The 23,127-nt window shown below is 40.8% G+C and overlaps 1 protein-coding gene across 1 annotated transcript in view; it reads right to left on the bottom strand.

Moving 5' to 3' along the window:
• VPS13B (vacuolar protein sorting 13 homolog B) overlaps nt 1-23,127 on the bottom strand; it is a 932,812-nt gene that overhangs the window by 853,529 nt on the left and 56,156 nt on the right. Inside the window, 3 exon segments of the mRNA XM_029063425.2 lie at nt 1,800-1,981; nt 4,323-4,490; nt 6,293-6,413. Of these exon segments, the coding sequence (XP_028919258.1) occupies nt 1,800-1,981; nt 4,323-4,490; nt 6,293-6,413 (471 nt within the window).

The following is a 23,127-nucleotide window of genomic DNA, read 5'->3' as shown; positions in this document are numbered from 1 at the left end:
TGACAGGAGGGTCAGTGAGGGAATTATTTTAAGTTTTAAAAGTCCATAAAAACTTTATTTACTCATATTAACTATCTGCAAAGACACAAAAACTTAATTACTGGAACTTTCACAACAAAACTTAAGAAATGCTCACTGTATTCAGTAAAATGAATTGATACAGTTGACTGACCACCAACCCAGAAAAAACAGGTGGGTTTCATATAAACACAAATTTAATTACACTAACACCACTCCACAGACTCTGGCATGTGTTTTATGGAGATGCAGGATCCATTAAAAGCTTTCTAATAAAAAAAAGTAAAAAACCCCTCATTATTATAAAACAGTACCCTGTAATGCTATGGTTTGAATTGTCAGCCATTCGATTCTACAACTTGGTTGCAGAAGCTAAAAACAATTTTAACTTGGCAAACAAGATTTCAAGTATAACTTAAAATGGCTAAGTGATTGCTTTTAGATTGTTGTGTAACTTAGAGAAAGTTGAAGATTTGTGAATTTGTAACCACGGCACATGTCCAAAATGTATACCAAAACCATGGAGAGAAAGCTTCCAAAATATCTCAGAGGTCGCAATGTGAAAGATATATTTTCCAAAGAGACCCCAAGTAGGAACCAAGATCAGTCAAATCTATTTATTTAGCACCTCGTGTGAGCAGAGGAGCCCTGTACTAATTGTAATTATTCATTAATAATTTATCAATTGAATTACTGAGGGCTTATTTTGTGCAGAATACTGTACTAAGTATTTGGGAGAACTCAATCAAGTTATTTGACATGATCCCTGCCTTTAAGACCTTAAATTGTACAGTGTAGAAAAAAATTTCTTTACAAATAGAATATGCCAACCTATAATCTCTTTGTGAATTTCTACAAATTTCAACACAAAAGGAGGAGGAAATGAAGATTAAAGGATATGAGCAAAAATGAAAATTATAATAGACAAGACACACTAAAGAAAAAGGAACAAACAAATTTAAACCTGTCACTTAACCATCAGCTTCTTACCTAATCACCACCCTGAACTAAGTGCAGGACTTTTCAAAAGACAAGATTGCCCAGCTCTGGCATTTATCTGGGAAGAAGAGCAGTATGTACATGAGAGAACAAGATACTTTACTAGCGGTTTTATTTTGTTATTTTGTTAGACCATTCTTTAAGGTGCTCAATCAGCTCTCCCTCTCTTACTTAACTGATATCTTCTCCCATTATACCCAGGGTCACCCTCTTCATTCTCCCCTGCATCTCCATATCGTTGCTGCTCACTAGCAATTCTCCCTCCTCTAACCCCTTGGTTCATGCCATTCCTCAAGTATGAAACTGCCTTCTCCTCCAAATTTGCCAAATTACCAGTATCCCCATCTTCAAAGCCCTGCTAAAATCCCACCTTCTCCAGAATGCTCTCTCCTCCTTCTTCTTCTCTCCATATCTCACCCTCACAACAACCATCTCAGCACAAAATCCCCACTTCAACTTTTATGCATTCACAACCACCTGGACCTCTTTTGTACATATCTACCTACACACTATTTATATATTTCTTCCTAGCTATAAAGGATTGTGTCTTTATACTGTAAATTCCTTCCAAGTACAAACCACAGTTTCTGACCTCTATAGTCCTATCCAAAGCTCACAAAATAGTGATTATACCTCACAGGTACTCGGATTGACTGATAAAATTCCAGTCTCCATTTACTAAGTTTTTCATTTCTTATCCTTCTACACTAGAAACTAATCAACCAAAAAACAAATCCTCAACATATACCCTTATTAGAAGAACGGATTATTTATGCACTTACTTTAATGACAGACGGCATCTTGGAATTAAGGTTATCGTACGTAAAATGAAGACGAGTTCTGAAGGAACATTTGTAAAGCAAGGGATCCTGGTAAAATTCTATTTTGCCACTAGCATTTCTTTTATCGAGACAAACCGTGCAGTCGGAAAAGTTAATAACCTTTCTCAAGACCAGATCCGTTGCTGGGGGGAAAAAAGAAAAATACTTAGTATGAAAGAAATGCAAATGGTACCCATCAAAACCCCAAAACACAAATTTAGTCCATCAGGCAGTAAGTAAGAGGATTTTAGGTCCCGTTATTATCTTTTTTTTTAATTTAGCCACAGAACTATTATCGTATTATACTACTGAAATGGAAATGATTTTATAATAAGAATCCTCCAAAGTACATTTGAAAGAGTGTCCCTACATTTCTTATGGAATAGTATGGCAGTGCTTTACTATGCCGCTGCAGGAATTATATTCCTGGGTATTAGCTATATGGTCTATAACGAGCATCCATTTGGAGCAGTGGTACTAGGTAGACGTTTGCGAAGCATGCAACAAAGGGAACCCATCGCTGCTCATGAGAAGCTTACGTTCCTGTTTAATTCTCACCTGGGTAGTCCTTCCACCCTCATTAAGTGCTTAATAAAAACAATCACTACTATTAATACTAGTTCATTCGAGCCGGGGAGACAAAATCTTTATCACTCTCAAAAATCAACGAACTGAGGAGACATACAAAACACAAATGATAAGAAAGGCACAAATTTCTTAACGCCTCTGGGCTGTAAATTCATTATGGGCAGGGAATATTCCTGCTTCCTTTCTATTTATGTTTCAAATTAGACTGTTTGCTTATTATGTCTGTTTTTGGTTGCAGCTCAGTCAGGGCCTCTACAACCTATAAAGCTCTATTTAGGGATGGCTATTGAGAGGTCTTAACTCCACGTCTACTTTGGGTGATGTTGAGCTTGGGGTAGTCAATCCCTTAAGCCCTAGTCTGATGGTGGACAGTAAGCTCTACCTCTAGACTTTAAGCCCCTTTTCGGCAGGGAACATTCTACCATCTCCACTGTATTGTACTCACATTCATTCAAGTGCTATGTAGTATAGTATAGGGCTCTCCACAGTAAGTGCTCAAGAATACTACTGATTGATGGTATACAAAAAAGCAGATCCAAATTCAGTCCGGAGAGAAAATCATTTCTCCTTCTGATTTGGGAAAGGAAAGGGGACGCAGCACAAGAAGGGGACGGGAAGGTCTGGTGTGGGGGCGGGGGGAGGGTGGAAAGGCCAATGGGAGTAAAGGAACAGGGTCTGGAAACAGCAAGACTTCGTTGTGCAGTTTGAAATCTAGCTGGCAGGTGAGACAGATACAAAACCATAGGCCTGTTAACACCGGCAGGTGAGACAGATACAAAACCATACGCTTGTTAACATTGGGTGGCCTGGGAAGAATTTAGATTCTGAAATTGAGAGTTCTATTTCATTTCAATAGAAGAGTATTTGAAATTTGTTGAATTTGAAGTCCCAACCTCTCAAAGTCCCATGAAGCATCTCAGGTTTCTTAAAAGCCTGCAAATAAATGAATCTGGCTTCAGGAACTATAAAAATAAGGATTAAGATTCCCCAAAACAAGTAAAACCATCAATGGGAAAGTCTGCAAATGACCAGGTAAAACTATATTTACTTAAGATTAGCAAAGACAAAATGCAAAAAAGATGGCAATATTTAACCTACAAGGAACATATTGGACCAAAGATTTGCCATCCGTGGCCATCTGTGTCCAGACTCCGCACCTCAATACTTCTCCCACCTCCTCTGACCAACTTTTGCTCATTTTACTCCCTCTGTACCTCTAGGAGAGGACAGAAAAAAAATACAGGTTGTGGAGTTTATTAGTCACATGTTGAGGACTCATGGTTACGTGGGCAAAGGCAACCAGTGCTGTAATGTCCCCAGGTGGTGGCAACTGGAGGAAGGAGAAAAATGATGAAAAATGGCAATTTTGCAAGGCTTTTCTGGTAATTAATATTAGTTCTCCGGCATTTGTCCTGTGGCACCATAAGGAAATGAGACAAACAACTTTTTGAGCGCAGAAATTCAAGAGCCACCACTTAAGTTCACTAACCCAGAGTACACTAAGGTAGAAACTGTCACTCTTCAGTTGATGAGATGTCAGAAATACTAAAGTTATTTACTAGTAGCTACTACAAAATTTTTGCCAAGTCAGTTAAAAAGAATGGCTAAACTAGGGCTTTTGAGAATTATCAGTGGATTTCATTTAATAATATTCTCTCTTTCCTCCATTAACATGGTTCACACAGATTTAGTTACAACGCCTTTAACCCAGAGGTCGGTGACAAGGCAGTCTTCGGCATCTATAATGGTGAATTACATGGCATTCCTTTATCTTGACCTATGGATGCTTAGAAAACATTTTTAAAATGACATGTCATTTGAGATGGAGGAGAATAAAGGAATATAAATGGAAACAAGAATATACGGAAGTTGGAAAACGATAAAACAGTTGCTCACCCGAAATATCCATGAATGCTCGATCCCAAAACTCATCTACTGTATAGCATTCTGCACAAGTGATGTTGACTGAAAGAACTATATCATCCTCCACATATTTTAAAATGAGGTTATTGATTACAACATTTACATTGTTTACAACACGTCTAATCAGGCTCTGTACATATCCTATCAAAGCAGAAAAGGAAGAAAAAAAAACCACAAATCATTATTAGCCACAAGTCACCGTTAGTCAATTCTACAGTATTCCTGAACTGAATTTTCATAAAATGACTTGCTTTCTTCCAAATCCCCATGCACAATTTTTCCACTTCAAATCCCCGATAATGAACATAATAACTGCAAAGAGATCAGTTTGTGGTAACGAAGAAAGCTTACACAAAAGACCATAATTACGATATAGATACTATCCTGGTCACAACACATGAACTTACCTTCAAACAAACATTGTGAAACATACTTCCTAGCAAATTATGTTTTTGAAAAGTTTTGAATACCTATTTTTTTAGCATTGGTAATCGTTTATAAAATGTATATATTCAAACATATTTGAATGCACTTTATTTAAAAAGCTCATATCGTAATAGGTCAGTAACAGTAAAAACCCTCACTTTTACTGTTAAATATAGTTTGGCAATGCAGTATTAAGCAACGCTAGGCAGCTTTAAGATAAGCTTAAATCACTTGCAAAAATGCATCAGTAACTTCATGCAGCACTGCATGATCAGATAAAGGCTAAAAGAAACCTACATCATGGTGTACAAATCAAGCTACATTGTACTCTCCCAGGCACTCAAGACCGAGTTCTGCACACAGTAAGCACTCAAATACATCTGAACAAATGAAAAGCTACAGGACATGCGTAACAGGATGCAAACATTGAAGAGGTTCTAGGCAAGGCAGACTGCCAGCAAAACAAGAACTTTTATTAATCACTAAAGATGCAGACATGTACACACCACCACAGCACCTTTCAAAAAGAAAGGCAGCTTCAGGCTCATCACAAAAAGGAAGGAATGGAAAAAGGCAACACAGTGTGGGCCTCATGGAAAGAAAATGGCCTGGGAGTCAGAGGACTAGGGTTCTAATCCTAGCTCTGTCGGTGACCTGTGTAACCTTGGCCAAATCACCTAACTTCTCTATGCCTTGGTTTCTCAAGTTTCAAATGGGAATTAAATTCCTGGTCTCCTCCTTACTTAGACAGTGAGTCCCGTGTGGGAAAGGGATTGGGTCTAATCTGCTCATATTGTATCTACCCTATAAAAATCCTTCTACCCTAGTAAAATCCTTGCCACTAACTAAATGCTGAACAAATACTGCATTATCCTCAAAAACAGAGAATCCTAATCTCTCCTACTTAGACTACAAATAGGGGAGAGACTGTGTTCAACCTGAATGTCTCGTATCTACCCCTGTGCTTAGTACAGTGCTAGAAAAGTAGTAAGTGCTTAACAAGTACCCAAAAAAACTCCCCAAAACCCAAAAACAAAACAAACCCCTCCTCTTCCCCCCAAAAAAGGCCCACACATTCCTTTAATCCAAGGCCACCCAAAGTGAAGGTGCCAGGACTGGAACCCAGGTCTCCTAACTTCTAGTCCCAAGTTCTGCCTCTCACTAGGACACTTTCTCCTTAACTCTTATCTTTCACCTCATCATTCCTGTTGTGTTTTATTTTAGAATTTCATACCCTATGGACCTAGAAAAAATAAATCTAGGGCAAACAGTGCCCCGGTTACCTCAGTTATTCTTAAAATGTATAAAATATGCTCAAGAACACAATCTACTAGAAGTTAATAGGCTAAGCCACAAGGGCCTTTTTATTTGGGGAAGGAGACAATAACAGTGATCTTTCTCAGGTGTAAGAGAAAGGGGCAGGAGGGTGGAGAAGTCAACCATATAAACTACCCCATCATGGAAGACATATGAAGTGTCAACTTTATTACACCTTCATTTATCCCATTACAAATCACCTGCTGGCAAGTCGGGGTCCGTGGGGGCAGCTTGCTGGACTCGTCTTGGCTTTATGGTTGACTTTGAGCTCTCGGTAGTGCTACGATTGGTTGAACTGGAGCCACAGCTTTCATGATCATCCTATTAAAAAAAGATTAAATACCATAAAAAGGAGTAAAGAATTATTGAAAATGAACCATTTATGGTAACTCAGATTCACAATACAATTTCTGCCAGATTGATTCCCCGAGCACTACGAAGTACTCATACTACCTAGAAACTGCTAAAAATCCTTTACTGATCAAAGAAATACGGATTCCTTGAAACCGTCAATATTCTGGATTAAGACACAAATTCTGGTTTTAAGTAATGTTACTGAATTTCACAAACAGAATGCATTCCATCCACCCACAAAAAGTGTAAAACAAAAGTCAGATGAGTAGTGTTTTCTCAGTATCCACTTGATGCAATGCCCTCTACTCAGGAAGTACAAAACAAAGAGATGACATGCTATCAGCTCACAAGAAAGTTACACGGGAGAAACAGACATAAAAATATCTTCAAATAGTCACAACTGCACAACTTGATGCAATGCCCTCTACAGATAGAAGCTTAGCCTGGGAGGCATGAAGCGAGCAAGCTGGGAGAGAGCAGGTGAAGACTAGACTATAAGTTCCTTGTGGGAAGGAAACATCTATCGACTATGTTACAGTACCGATTAAACTATCGATTAGACTGCAAGCCCATCACTGGGCAGGGATTGTCTCTCTCTGTTGCTGAATTGTATATTCCAAGTGCTCAGTTCAGTGCTCTGCACATAGTAAGTGCTCAATGAATACTACTGAATGAATGTTATATTGTACTCTGCCAAAGGCATAGTACAGTGCTCTGCACCCAGTAAGCACTCAATAAATACGATTGATAGACTGAAGAAAGAAGATGGTGGGGAGAGGTTGTGAGCACCCTGAAACCCATTGTAAAGTGCTTGTTAAATGCAGGTGGAAACAGGAAGCCAAGGGACGGTTCTCAGGAGAGGTGAGATTTACGCCCAGCAATACGTCGATAAAACTGTTGGGGAGAGCAGCATTGGGGGAACTCGAGACTGGAAGCAGGGAGACTAGCAAGGTTGCTAATCCAATAATCGAATTGTAATATGAACGAAGCTTCTGTCACAGAGATAGCTGGGTGGAGAGGAAGGAGATATCATAGAAGAAAAACAAAGGATTTGGCAGAATATTAAATGCAAGAATTAAAAGACAACGAGGAGTCAAGGATGACACCAATGTTGCAGGTTTCTGGGACGAGACGGATGGTGAACCAACAATCACATTTATTGAGCACTTACATTGAGAACACTATACTAAGCACTTGGGAGAATACAATGTAACAGTAAGTTGAGAGACACGTTCCCTGCTCACGATGAGCTTACAGTCTAGAGGAGGAAACAGATGTTAATAGAAATAAATTACAGATATGTACATAAGTGCAGTGGGGTTAAAGGATGGGTAAATAAAGGGTGCAAATTCAAGTGCAAGGGCGACATTGCAGGGCGTGGGAGAAGTGGTGGAAATAAGGGCTTAGAGAAGGCCTCTTGAAGGAAATGTGATTTTAATAAGACACTGAACATGGGGAAAGGGAACATCTGCAGGATATGAAGAGAGAGGGCGTTTCAGACCAGTGTGGGATGCGGGCAAGAGGTCAGCAGTAAGACAGATGAAAATAAAGTACAGTGAGTAGGCTGGCACTAGTGAAGTGAAATGTGGAGTTATCAACTGAGATGGGAGTTTTGAGGTGAACTGGACTATGGAAAAAAGAATTATTTCATTTCAGACATATGCACTGCGCTAATCAGCTATAAGAGTAAAGGTTTCAAATACCTAGAAATATTTTAAATTAGATTACGATGGTCTATACAATTTCATATATATATATATAAAACAAACATGTATATAAATGTGCATACATCCACACACACAGTTATCCTTCATACTGAAAGGAAATAGTCCTGGTTGTTAAATTCATTTGGGTATGTATCTGACTGAAAAGGCCAATGAAAGAAGACCCCACAATTCCAACCACATAATACACACCACACCAAAAAAGGGCCCTCTATTGTGCTATAATGATGGTAATGACGGCATCTGTTAAGCAATTACTATGTGCCAGGCACTGTACTAAGTGCTGGGGTGGATGCAAGCAAATCGGGTTGGATACAGTCCCTGTCCCTCACAGGGCTTCATCCCCATTTTACAGATGAGGTAACTGAGGGATAGAGAAGTGAAGTGCCTTGGCCAAGGCCACACAGAGGACGGCAGAGCTGGGATTAGAACCCATGACCTTCTGACTCCCGGGCCCTTGCTCTATTCACTACTAAGTGCCGCTCCTCTTATGGCAAATTCAAGGTACAGTCTGGATTTTTATTTTTTTTTTAAACTTAATGGTATTTGTTAAGCACTTATGTGTCAGGCATTGTACTAAGCACTGAGGTAGATACAAGTAAATCAGGTTGGACACAGTCTAGGTACCACAAGGGACTCACAATCTTAATTCCCATTTTATAAACAAGAGAACTGAGGCACAAATGAGGCACAAAGAAGTTAAGTAATCCCAGCTCCACCACTTGTCTGCTGTGTGACCGTGGTAATGTCACTTCACTTCTCTGTGCCACAGTTCCCTCTTCTCTAAAATGGGGATTAGGACTGTGAGCTCCATGTGGGACAGTGCTCGGCACATAATAAGCACTTAATTACATTATCACTATTAATCTTCAAATACTACTGAATTTATTAACACTTTAAAAAAAACCCATATTTGTCCTGCTAATTTTTCCCCCTCAGTGTGTCCATTTTCTCCTTCCTGAGTTTTTGAGGTTGTTTCCTGTAGACTAGGAAAAAGGCGCACAGTATATTTTTCAATGATGTACTCAGTCACATTAAGTTTGATAGTGTAGTTTAGGAGTATAGCCCCGGAATCCAGTCTCCTGTAACTATGCAACTTCAGATAATTCAGTTAATCCCACTTGGGTTTAGTTTCTTCAACTGGAAAACAGGGATATCTACCTCATGGAAATCTAGGGATTTTTGTGAGGATAAAGCAGTCAACTTTATTTATTGAATACTTGCTATGTGTATTGTACTAAGTGCTTGGGAAAGTACAACACAACAACCAGGTGATAGAGAGAAAACATAAAACAGTGCCATATAAATTCAGGATATAATACAATACCTTCCACCAAATTTGATTTGTTTCGGGCATCAGTGCAAACAAAGTGAGGATAACGAATTCGAAGCCTGTTGATTTATAACTAAAGAAAATTAATGCCAACTTCCTCATCGAACATTAACACTTTACAGCAGGCATGCTATAAAGAGTTTCCTCTATACCATACACTATTTTTTGATGCTCTCCAGTTATTTTATGAAATGTTACATGCAACTACTAAAAAATGACTACTGTGGGCATGGCCTTACAAAAACTACATTTAGTTCAACTTAAATTCTTACAAAAGAGTCTGTAGCCATACCCTGCTGCTCAAGGTTAATGGTAAAAGCACATTCTTCATTTTTGAAACATATGGCTGTCTCATAAGCCCAAAATAAAACATGTTCATTAAAGAGATGTGAAAAAGTTCCAAGATAAGTGCCAAAATCAGCATAATTATGAAAATATTTAACACTGGAACCAACTGAAATCACATACTGTACATAGATTACAGTGATGTCATAATAAATATTCCAGCCAAATTGCACGAAAACTACTACTGTCCAATAAATTTGGCTCACATCAGATTATAACTATTCATAAAATATAACATTTATATTTTTGAAAAAATGATTAGTTAAAAATGCTGAAGGTACTCGGAATTTTATTAATTAAAATGCAACAAAGCAAGATTTGGATCCTACAATTATGAAAAATAACTCCTAAAATAATAATCTATGTTCATAAATTTACAGCTTCAATTAGTGATTTTAAGGCAACAAAACATGCAAATCACAAGTGAATGCCTATGCCAAGAAATAGTGTCTTCCAGAAAAACGTGGCAGGCACTATTTGTGTACTTCAAGTCATGGCCTGGCTCCATGAACATTAATAGTAAGAAAATAACTAGCTTTGCAACTGGGAATTAGTATAACGTCAATAAGCTTATTGTTCTTTCTGCTACAATCAATATCCTGTTGATCTTACCGGCCTCAAAGTACTTGACTAAACTCTAATTACCCCAGGTTTAAAATACCAACTTACACTTGATATCACTAGAAGATCTGTTATGAGGGTCCAATTACTACCAACATACTAAAAAACACATTTCAATAAACAAGACAGTTCTAATAAACCAAATTATCTCAAATATTTTCCAAAAAATTATTAATTGCAACCATACTACAGCGATATCTCTCTTGTTTAGGTTGCAAGATTTCCAAGATGTCTGGTAATAATACTTCATGGCAAAAGAATGTTTTCTCTTGAGGATCACATGGCTATTTCTGAAAATATTGCCCTTTGCTCTCATGAAACCAAACAAGAATGTCATTTCCAAACAAAAAGTTCCTAACAGAGGGAAAACCTTTTTAAAAAACATATTTATATAGACCTATTAAAACTTTTCATTTAACAGTGACAGAATATAAATATTATTTCCCTCCACTTCAAATATCCTCTGCCCTCAACTCTGCCAAGCCACATCTCTCTCTCCTCCTCTCATGTCCTTCCAATCAGTCATATTTATTGAATTTACTGTATGTAGAGTACTGTATTAAGTGCTGGGGAGAGTACGGTATAGATGTGTTTCCTGCCCACAACAAACTTTCAATCCAACAGTCTAGATATTACAGTCCTTCATGAGAAATCTCTGTTGTTTCCAAAAAATTCCTGTTCTCAGGACCCAGGTATTTTCTTATACATTTTTAATTCACCCTCTTGTGCTCATTATTTTTATACCTACTAATTTAACCTTAACCACTGTACATTCATCTGTTATGAACTTGCCATTCTGATTATACAGTCTGCTGTGAAGTCCTTATTTGTACTACATTTATCTGTTCTTTAAATAATTATCACTATGTTTTACACACACTATGTCCTCCAGGACTGTTGATAATATTCTACATGCTTATCTTGAGATAATAAAAGTAACAATGATGATATTTGTTAAGAGATGATGATATTTGTTAAGAGCGTACTATGTGCACTGTTCTAAGCATTAGGGGAGACACAAAGTAATCAGGTTGTCCTATGTGGGGCTCACAGTCTTAATTCCCATTTTTCAGATGAGGTAACAGGCATGGAGAAGTTAAGTGACTTGCCCAAAGTTATACAGCTGATAAGTGGGAGAGACAGGATTAGAAACCATGACCTCTGACTCCCAAGCCCATGATCTTTCCATTAAGCCAAGACTTCTAGATTCCAAGTTTGCCTCTAGACTGTATGTAAATGCAATATGGGCAGGGAACGCGACTGCTAATTCTGTTGTATTATACTCTGAGAACTTAATGCTCTTCACATAGTATATACTCAGTACCACTGATGGATTGATTGACATGAAGTCAGCACAATTGAAAGGTGGGGGGGAAGTATGAGAAGGGAGAGAATAGGAGAGAGGTTAAACAGGTAATCTGTCTAAATTGAACTTTTGTCTTCTAAGAGAATGATAAAAACGCCATACTGAATCAGAGCAATGTTCCTTCTAGCCCAGTACGGTGTGTTATCAGTGGTCAGAGAAAACCGGGAGGAAATGTGATTGTCCCTGCTGATGATGTCCACCATCATGGTTTGGGTACCATCTAATATCCCTAATGAACCTATTGCTAAGACACAGAAGGCTCTCTTGAACATGCTGACATTTTCTCTCTACACAACATCCATGAATTCCAATAACTTACTGCTTTTGTGTGAAGCACTGCTTTCTTTCACTGGTCTATAGTTATTATTATAGTATTTGTTAAGCATTCTGAGTACCCTAAATCCTGTATTTGAAGACTTGTACATATCTGTAATTTATTTATTTAGATTGATGCATGTATGCCCTCTCTAGACTTTATAGTCTATCTCAATGTGGGCAGGAAATATGACTGTTATATTGTAAAACTCTGCAGATACACAACCAGAACAATTGCCGATGGAGTTGGGGCGTTCTGGGAGAAATGTGTCCATGGAGTCGCTAAGGATCAGAGATGACTCGACGGCATACGACAAGACTCTCCCAAGCACTTAGTTCAGCACACACTAAACACTCACCAAGTATGATTGATTGATGAACCTCAACTGCATGCTCACCATTTCTACCTTTCATGACTCTTTAAGTTGCAATCACAATTCCTCAAGGAGCTCAGCTTTCCAGCCTGCAGAGTTTCAACCTCTCAGTCTCACAAGCAAGATTCCCGCCCATGCCTTTTTTTTTTTTTTTAAGGTTCTTGCTAAGCACTTAGTATGTGCCAAGCGCTGTTCTAAGCACCACAGTAGATACAAGATCATCAGGCCAGACAAAGTCCCTGTACCACATGGGACTCCTGGTCCAACATTTTAGTTGGCCTTCCCTGTTCCTTTCCTACCACCATTACTTCCTTCCTTCCTTCGGCCCAGCAAACAGTACTGCCTGCATTATTCCAGATGTGGCCACACCAAGGTTTTATGTAGTGGTAAAACTACGCCTTTTGTTTTGTGTGCAATACCCTTCCTGCTTATGCCCAGTTTTTTTGGCTGTCAAAGCAAACTGGCCTGACATTTGAGAGAAGAGGAGAAAACTCCAAGATCTGTTTCCTGAGTTGCAATTTATAGCTTAGAGCCCACCCTCGTTTAGTAGTTCAGCTTGTTTTTCCCTAGAAAAAATAAAATAACCTTACCCTGGCTTGAAATTCATCTGCCACTCTTCCCCCCACCCTCCCCTCAGCTTTTTGGCATCCTACTGCAGTTCAGTCCCAGCGGCAGGGCATTTTATGCCCGAGAGCTAGGAGATTTTACTTTGCAGTCCAGAGCAATTGTGAAGTGTTAAATAAAAACAGTCTTACCGCAACCACTGCAGGATCCCACTCTTCACACTTCTCCATGCAGTAATCGTTCTTCCTTAGCCCTCATTTTCTACTCTCAGTCAGCATTCTATTCCTCTAATCCCCATGACAACTCGGTTTATTTTTAAGGCCTTTGGAGGAAACTTGTCATAGGCTTTTGGACCGTGACATATATTATGACCATGAGGTCTCCCCCATCCATATGTTTATTAAAGAACTCCAGTAGATTTATGAGGCATGATTTCCCCTTAGAACAACAAATGGCATCGTTCCCCAACCAGTTAGTCTGTCTCAAGGATCAAATACTATTTACCAAGGACCTTAGTGCAAAACACTGTACTACAGCTTGGAAAAGTCCAACAGTAGGAAAACATTCATTGCCTGTCCACAAGGAATTTACAGTCTAGTGAGGAAGGCAGATATTCAAAATTATTTTTCTGTAGAGCAAGCATGGTTTAAGAACCATGGAAGTCCTGAAAGTCCCTGAAAGCCACGGGTTGATTAGGGTTAATTCTTAAAGTTCTTTAGACGTAAAAGAAAACAGCATCTGATAGATTGCTATGTTGCCCCGCCAAGGGCAGCCTTGTTAATGAGAGAACCTGCCTGGATACAGAGAAGAATCAATCCAAGGGGGGATTTGGGGTGAAGTGGGGAAGAAGATGGAAGAAAAGGGTGCTAAGAAACTAAAGAGAAAGGAAAAAAAAAACACTATATCAAGTGAAGAGATAAGATTTTGGCTGTAGATGGAAAACTGGAGTTCCCTCAGGACCTCAGTCAGAGGTTCCAGAGTATTAAAGCTAAGTGCTGAAAAAGAAGCTGCATACTACCAGATGGATCAGTCAAGGACCACCCAAGAAAAGTAATGAAGGGGCCCTTGATTGGGAGGGGGAGGCTGTTCCACTGAGCTAGGGACAGTTTAAAATAAGGTTAGGCAATTCTATTGAGAGTTAATTCTCCCCTGCTTCTATAAAGTTACCTGTTTTGGAAACTGTGCTCCATTGAACGTTTTTCACAGAAATGTCCTTGCTCTCAAAGGCCTCTTCCCCTTCCTACCTATCCTCGCTCATCTGTCACTACAATCAAGCCCACAGGCTTTGCTCCTCTGACACCACACTACTCATCATGCCTTAGTCTTATCTTTTGTACATCAACCCTTTACTCATACCTTCCTTCCTGCCTGGAGTTCCCTCCCCTTTCATATTCAAATGACCTCCACCTTCCCCAGCTCTGAAGTCCTATTAAAATCCTACCACCCATCAATCAAATGCATTGAGCATTTACTGTGTGCAGAATAGTAAGCGCTTGGGAGAGTACAATAACAGAGTCAATATGTTTTCTGCCCACAAGGAGCTTACAATCTAAAGGGGGAAACAGACATTAATATAAATAAGTCAGCGCTTACGTATAAGGGAGGCTGAGGGAGGGGTGAATAAAGGGGACTAGTACAAGTGCAAGGGCGACACAGAAGGGAGCAGGAGAAGAGGGCATGAGGGCTTAGTCTGGGGAGGCGTCTTGGAGGAGATGTGCCTCCAATAAGGCTTTGATGGTGGACAGAGTAATCTCCCCTAGGAAGCCTTTCCTGACTATCCTCTCATCTACCCACCCTATTCTCCCTCCCTTGGGCATCACATATGAACTTGGATCTATACCAGTTAAACATGTTGATGCTCACTTCTCCCACTTAAGTACATACCCTTATACTCCACTGCTTCCCCTCTCTGAAATGCATTTTATTGTCAGTGTCCCCCAGACTGTAATCGCCTTGAAGACAGAGATCTCATTCACTCACTCTATTGTGTTTACTACCCCAAGCTCTTAATACAATGCTTTGCACACAGTATTATCATCATCAAATGCTGTCAGGTTATTTCCGATTCATAGCGACTCTATGGATATATTTTCTCCAGAACATCCTATCTTCTGCTATAATTCATAACCTTGCTAACGGGTCTTCCGTTACCACTGTTATGGTTTCTATCCTTCTAGCTGCTGGTCCTGCCTCATCCACATTTTCCCTGAACATTTCCTAGCATTAGTGTCTTCTCCAGAGAATTAGTCCTTCTGATGATGCGTCCAAAATATGCTAACAGTCATTCTCAATAAATACCTCAGGGTGATTGACATTGCTTTAAGTCAGCATGGAGGTGAACAGGACTCAAAGTCCTAAGAGTTCTGCTCCTCAGACCCAAGGTGAGAGTCTTCAATTTGATCCCAATTAAATCACCTCAGTCTCCAGGAATTGCCTTGCAGAGCAAACCTCCCCCTCTTGACCCACTCACTTGGAGGGAGGCTAGGGAGATGGAATTAACTTGACACGTGGGTGGTAACATTAGAGGGAAAAATGTAAGAGGGTCCCATGAATCCCGAGACATGCCAGATCCTCTGACTCAGCCCCCCCTTATAATAACCACCTGACCATGGTGTTGATGGTGGGTCACTTCTAGTGACTGTGGGTCACAAAAGAGGAGGAAGAACAAGAACAAAATAGAATAGAGTCAATCTCAGAAGACATATTAAGTGGTGAGGTAAAATGATGCAATGTCTAGAGACGATCAGATCAAGCGTGATTGCTGGTAAGAGGCTGAGGTAAGTGGTAGCAAGAGGTTGGTAGAGCTGTCTTCTAGACTCTAAGCTCTTGTGGTCAGGGAATCTGTCTACCAACTGTTATATTGTACTCTCCCAAGAGCTCAGTACAGCGTTCTGCCCACAGTAAGCTCTCAATAAACATGATTGGTTAATGAGTGAGGGGAACCAAGCCGCTGGAGAAATCACTGGGCTCAACATGGAGGTCGAAGTGACTGCAGATCAGAGGAGGAAGTGAGAGTAAGACAGTAAAGAAAGGACCAAACAGGAAGAAGTGCAAAAGAAAGATCGTGGGCTCCATGTGGGCCAGGGACTGGGTTTAGTGTTTAGTACAATAATAATGATAATAATAATAGTACAGTGATCTGCACAAGGTAAGAGCTCAATATATGACTGAATGAATAAATAACACCACAATAATTAAAAAATAGAAGTGGAGCCAGGAGGATGTTAGATAGCATTTAACAGCTGTAGAAAGTGGTAGAGACTAAGTGTAACGAAGAGGAGGAAGGTGGGGGTGCCAGAAAAGCAAAAAAGACATTGAGGGGAAAGTAGACCAACTCCTCCTTTCCCTGACATTGAGTGGGGAATTATGGGACACAGGTGAGTTGTCAAAGGGACATTCTGAGATTTTGGGATGGCGTATAAGGGATTGGGGTGGGGGGAGGAAAGCATGGCATCAGTGATATGGGGTTCAACTGCTGGTCTCTTCTCACATTGTTAATGTAATGATGGAGATTTTGAATTTCCACTCTGGTTCAGAAGGGAGGGGAGAAGAGTTGCAAACTTCAGATGGCACAAAGGAGGTCTTGGAGCCCAGCACCTAAATTCTAAGGTTCAATCCCACTGCCAACTAGCAGTTTGGCCTGGAACCTACCCCCTGGAACCTAAGTCCCACCTGCTGCAATTTAGCTGGGAGTTAATTCTACTCAGGCTAATCCTGTCCTCGAATTTTCAATGATCCTAGATGAATTATGGATTTTACCTGTTTGCCAGTGATCTTCGATACTTTACGATCAATGAATCCTCCGATTCATTGGCATTTGTAATGATCAGTTGTAACTTTCACTGCAAATTCCTTTAGATTTTCCAAAGGTTTGTTTATGTCTAGTTTACAAATTTAGTCTAACATCCTGCTGTTCACCAAAATTTTATCCAAGTCCTCTAACCTCTCAGCTACGAAAAAAAAAACCTGGGTGTGAAGAATACCTAATCTCTTCCTCCAAAATCTAAAGACAGAAGCAACCAATTTACTCTTTCAGCCATGTCCATTTAACACTAGTGGCCCCAGTGAATTCCATGCCAGAATTCTGCTTAGGATAAATACTTGAATCTACCATAATCGGCATTTTCATTAAGCATTTTGGCTAGCTGGTACGCAGAAATTAAGAGACAATCCGACAACATGAGTCTGGTTGGAGATAGTGTGGTAGAGTGTCAGAAAGAACAGTTTGTACAGAAGGGCAACGGATAAAATGAGAAAAGCAATGTGAATTTTCTTCAGAGTTTTATGAGCGCAACCCCGCAGTGCTGAAGAACAGGAGACATTTAAAGAACATCTGGAGTCCCTTGAAATATGTCTTCACTTTTCTTTTTGTCCCATCCATCTCTCTGTCTGCCAGTCATCTACCCCACTTTCTAGGTTGTCCTGTTCTCCACATTCTGGTGAACTTTTCCATTTTTTTTTAAAGGAATTATTTCCCCCCTAAGATTACCTCTGTTTACTTTGCCAGTTTCCTAAGCCTGCTTTCTATTCAAATACCTACTTTGTCATTCAATGGCAAACATTTATCTTGGGTTTTTTTGTTTTAAAATCTATCCTTTTTAGTTATTTCCTAACAAAGGTTAACATTTTATCATCAATCCCTTTTCTAAAATTTGCACTCATCACGCTGTTCTTTGGATCCTTTTTCTTCCCCGCAGCGAGAATTTTTAAATGAATTGGGTATTTCAGAGTGGCTAGTCCGTGGGCAACTGTGGGAAAATGGTTCAAGTGAAAAAACATTTCTAACTACAACGCTGTCGCCCGTTGTGAGGTGCAGGCACTCTACCCGGATCAAGTAGACATGAGCGAGCATCGCAAAGGGAGGTGGCCACGGGGTCAGCCAACCAACAAGGTGGGCAGGGAATGTGTCTCTGCCCTCTGTTATATTGCTCCATTGTACTCTCCCAGGTGCTCAGTACAGCGCTCTGCCCACAGTAAGTGCTCAATAAAGTGCACTGATCGGTTGATTGGGAAGGGACTGGATGACCCTCCCTGATCCTAAGGTCAGGTCTGAGGCTGCAGCCTACTAGCAGAGGGCAATGAGGGGGAATGGCCAGCTTGGCTTCAACTCCAAGCCCACCCCATCTGGCTCCAAAGGCATTCTGGGCACACAGCCCAGGGCCTCAGGGCATAGGAAAAATGGGAGTGAATGCAGCTGCTGGCAACTAAGAAGTCTTAAGAGCCAGGCATCGCAGCCCCTCCTGGCCAGGGTCTACGGGGGTGGGGAGACCACCCCCCCAACTCTGGCCAAATGGGCTACTGTGACAAAAACAACTCCCTGGGTCTTTTTCTTATACCAGAGTGAAGGTCCGGCTCAGCCCGGGTGGCTTTCAGCACCGGTCTGGAATCTGCCCAAGTTGCTCCTTACCAGCATGATCGGAATAAATGGACATTTTCAGGACATTTCTCTCATGACCAATTATTCTTTCTTGGGGTGGAGGTAGAACACTGGAACCTAGAGTAAGTATTTAAGAGCTACTTCAAAAAATCTCAAGCGGTGAAAGGTTATGACCACCTAAAATGGTAACTCGTAGTTTTACTGACTTTTATGAGCAGTAGCTGTGAAAATCTGTCTTTTTAAAAGACTGGTATTACAGATCAGCTAGGAACTTGTCTGTTGAAATGAAAGGTGAGGGAAATTGGCTATATTCCTTGACAAAAAAACAGCAATAAGTTTCTAATACTTCTTCAAAGCACACTGGCTAGCATCACATTAGAACCCTTCTTGAGTAACCCATTTCTCTACTAAGGAGTTGGTGTAATATGTACTGAGAAGCAGAGTGGCCTAATGGAAAGAGAGCAAGGGCCTTGGAGCCTAAAGACCTGGGCTCTAATCTCTGCCCTGCTAGCTGTCTGATGCATGACTTTGGGCAAGTTTCAACTTCTCTGTACCTCAGTTCCTTCATCTGCAAAATGGGGATTCAATACCCATTCCCCTTCCTAGACTGTGAGCCCCATGTAGAACTCAACCCCAATGATTACTAGAGTGCTTGGCAGAGTTATTATGCAATTAAAACACTGCCCCAATCTACTGTGTAAACCCACGATGATTAACAGAGTAAACGAACTCAACTCATATTTTAAATGTTGCATACACTCCCTTCTGAAAAACTACATGTAGAATTAACTCATCCATTCTCTTCTCCTTCTCCACACTTTTGACCCTCATGATCCCATCACCTTTGTGCTTAAAAGAATAGTGAACTGGGATTCACCCTGATCAGTGCTGATCTCTTCAGTGTTACACTGCACTTCAGGCCCTGATAGGTGATCCTGGCAATAATATTACAGGGCAGCAGCATGGCATAGTGGCTAAATCATAGGCCTGGGAGTCAGAAGGTCATGGGTTCTCATCCCTGCTCCATCCCGCGTCTGCTGTGTGACCTTGGGCAAGTCATTTCACTTCTCTGTGCCTCAGTTCTCTCATCTGTAAAATGGGGATTGAGACTCTGAATCCCACATGGGACTAGGACTGTGTCCAACCCGATTAGCTTGTATTCACCCTAGCGCTTAGAATAGTGTCTGGCACACAGTAAGTGCTTAAAAATACCACAGTTATCATTATTACTATTAAGGAAGCAAAGGGCAGCAACTCAGGATGCAGCAGTGAAAAGAGCTCACATACTGATCCAAAGTAGTCCTCTTCCTCCCTAAATCCATGCTCTTGATGATGGCATCTGTTAAACTCTATGTGCCAAGCACTGTTTTAAGCAGCGGGGTGGATCCAAGGTAATCAGGCTGATCCAGATAGGGCTCTCAGTCTTAATACCCATTTAACAAATGAGGTAATGAAGCCCAGAGAAGGGAAATGACTTTCCTAAGGTCACACAGCAAAGTGGTAGAGCCAGGATTAGAAACCATGTTCTCTGATTCTCAAGCCTGTGCTTTCGCCACTCGACCAAGCTGCTTCCTTTGCCTTCTACTCATGGGACTTTTAGTAATAATAATGATGGTATATGTTAAGTGCTTACTCTGTGCCAAGCACTGTTCTAAATGCTGAGGGAGATACAAGGTAATCAGATTGTCCCATAAGGGGCTCACAGTCTTAGTCCTCATTTTACAGATGAGGTAACAGACACAGAGAAGTGAAGTAACTTGCCCAAAGTCACACAGCTGACAAGTGGCAGAGCCGAGATTAGAACCCATGACCTCTGACTCCCAAGCCTGGGCTCTTTCCCCTGAGTCACGCTGCTTCCCCACCACACCAGCCCTATTTAGTATCCAATCCCCTTCCTGAGTTCCTATGATACTCCAAAGGAAAAAGGAGATAAGTAGGTCTTGGGGCTGGTTGTAACTGGTGAACACCTCAGCTCCTGATCCCACACCATACTTCAGGAGCACCCCAAGATCACCCTCTTTAGAACACCATATGGGTGCCTCAGTGGCAGGAAGCCATCAGGTGCCCAGAGGGCTGAAAATAAAAATGAGGACAAGTGACAATACATCTAAGTTGTCACCAAACCCAACCCCTTCCCTAATCTAATTCTCTCCCTCACCTCCAAGGAATGGGTGTGCTGAAGGCGATGCCGATCAATCAACTGCATTTATTGAGTGTTTACTGTTTGCAGAGCACTGCACTAAACACTTGGGAGAGCACAATAATGAGAGTTGGTAGACATGTTCTCTGCTCACAAGGGTCTTAGAGTCCAGAGGGCGAGACAGACAGTAATTTACAGATAGGTACCCTAAGTGCTATGGGGTTGAGGGTGGAGTGAATAAACAGACAGGAGAGGGTGAGGGAAATGAGGGCTTAGTCAGGGAAGTGCCCCTGGGGATGTGATTTCAATAAGGCTTTGAAGGTGGAGAGAGTGACCCTCTGTTGGATGTGAAGGAGGTCATAGGTAGGATGTGGGCAAGGGGAAGGATGTGGGTAGGATGGTTGGTGGTGCTGTCTATAATGACGGGAAAGTCAGGGGGAGGTCAGGGTCTGGAAGGGAAGATAAGGAGTTCTGTTTTGGATATACTAAGTCTGTGGTGTCAGGGGGACATCCAAGTAGAGATGTCCTGAAAGCAGGAGGAAATGTAAAACTGCAGAGAAGGAGAGAGATCAGGACTGGAGAGGTAGATTTGAGAATCATCCATGTAGAAATGATAGTTTGAAGCCATGGGAGCAAATGATTTCTCGAAGGGAGTTAATGTAGATGGAGAATAGAAAGGGGCCCAGACTGAGCACTGAGGTACTCCCACAGTTAGAGGGTGGGAGACAGAGGAGGGACATGCAAAAGAGATTGAGAATGAGGAGCCAAAATGACAGGAGGAGAACCAGGAGAGGACAGTGTCAGTGAAGCTAAGGTTGGATAATGTTTCCAGGAGAAGGGGGGTGTTGACAGCGTCTAAGGTAGCTGAACAGTCGAGGAGGATTAGGTTGGAGTAGAAGCCATTGAACTGGGCAAGAAGGAGATCATTGATGACCTTTGAGAAGGCAGCTTCTGTGCAGTGAAGGGATGATGGGAGAGAGATGAGATAATAATCGGAGGGGTTCACGGGGTTAAAGGAGGCTTTTTTGAGGATAGAGGAGATGTGAGCGTGTTTTATAGCAGTGAGGAAGAAACCCCTGTAGAGTAAGTAGTTGAAGATGGTGGTCAGAGAGGGAAGGAAGGAGGGGGCAAATGTTCTGATACGGTGCGATAGGTTGGGGTCAGAGGCACAGATGGAGGGGGGAGATTTTGAGAGGAGGTGGGAAATCTCCTTGACCTACTGCTGAGAAAGATGGAAGAGTAGGAGAAAGGGCAGAAGGAGGAAGGGGCTGGAGAGGAGCCAGACTCTTTTCAGGCACTCGTCTCCACCACAGGTGTCTGGAAATTTTACATATATTTGTGAATTAAATTTAGAAAATTAATAATCCTATTCCAATATTGATTCCGAAGTAAGAGAAAACATAGTTTAATAAGTTCCTGACAGTGCCCCTATATAAGCAAGTTAATTTTCTGTGACTTTTTTCCTTCTGTATTCAACAGCTGTAAATTTCAATCCCTTTAAAGCTGCCTGTCTTGCCTGAAAATGAACAGACAGTATAATCAAAATAAGTTCCTGTGAGTTTCCTTCTATGCAATGGGTCCCAGGGCACTTTAAAAAAGTGTATGCAAGAAAAATAAAGTTACACTTTTATAAGGTACCAAAAAACACTAAGGACATGTAGAAATAAATCAAACTCTCAGTGTTCAAAGTTGTCAATCAGACCTGAAATTTTTACTGAGGACATAAAGGCATTTCTCAAAAACATTATAATCTTCAACTTCCACCCAGAAAGTGGTCGCATCTCGCAATTCAAACCTCATCTGGTAGGTCTTCATTTAGAAAAATGAAAGACACTCCCCATTCAACCACCATAGAGAATAACCAACAATTCGGCCAAAGCCAATCACTCAAGAGTTCAGGCGTCACAAAATTTATGATTGTTGCCTAAATTAGCCTGTTTTAGCAATGGGATGGAATGGATTTATTACAAGAGCTGGCTTAAGCAAATTGAAGCACAAAATTGTATAGAGTTCTTTAGGGCACCTCCAATTTTTTAATCACTGTAAGAGTCGAGAAGAAAAGCCACCCATCTAAATTGCATATTTAAAACAGAGTAGAGATTAACACAAGAGAAAAACGAAATACAGCTACAAAGTGGTTAATTCTACGCATCGCCCAAAATTGCCAGCGGAATGAGCAGTAGCAATTGGGTGCACTGCACTCACTGTTTGAAGGCCTCGAGAAACACAGAATAAAGAAGGGATATGTTCCCTGCCCACCAGAAACTTACACCCTAAGGGGAAGTACCAAAATAGTTACAACTAATAGTGGCCAAAATAACTGAATAAGCAGATAGTCACACCTTAGAACTGAGGATGGGTAAAAGGAATGTAAATGTTAAATAATAATTACATTTTTAAGGCAAAGCCACAGTCATCATCTGCATTGGATTTACAATCGCCTCAGCTCCTGGAAAGTTCTTAAGTCTTCAATATGAGTGACCCTTTGTTTACTAGTGCTAAAAATTAAAGTGGGGAGAGGG

This window comes from Ornithorhynchus anatinus, chromosome 4 (genome assembly GCF_004115215.2).
Source record: "Ornithorhynchus anatinus isolate Pmale09 chromosome 4, mOrnAna1.pri.v4, whole genome shotgun sequence".
NCBI lineage: Eukaryota > Metazoa > Chordata > Mammalia > Monotremata > Ornithorhynchidae > Ornithorhynchus > Ornithorhynchus anatinus.
This window is presented reverse-complemented; position numbering and strand designations above follow the sequence as displayed.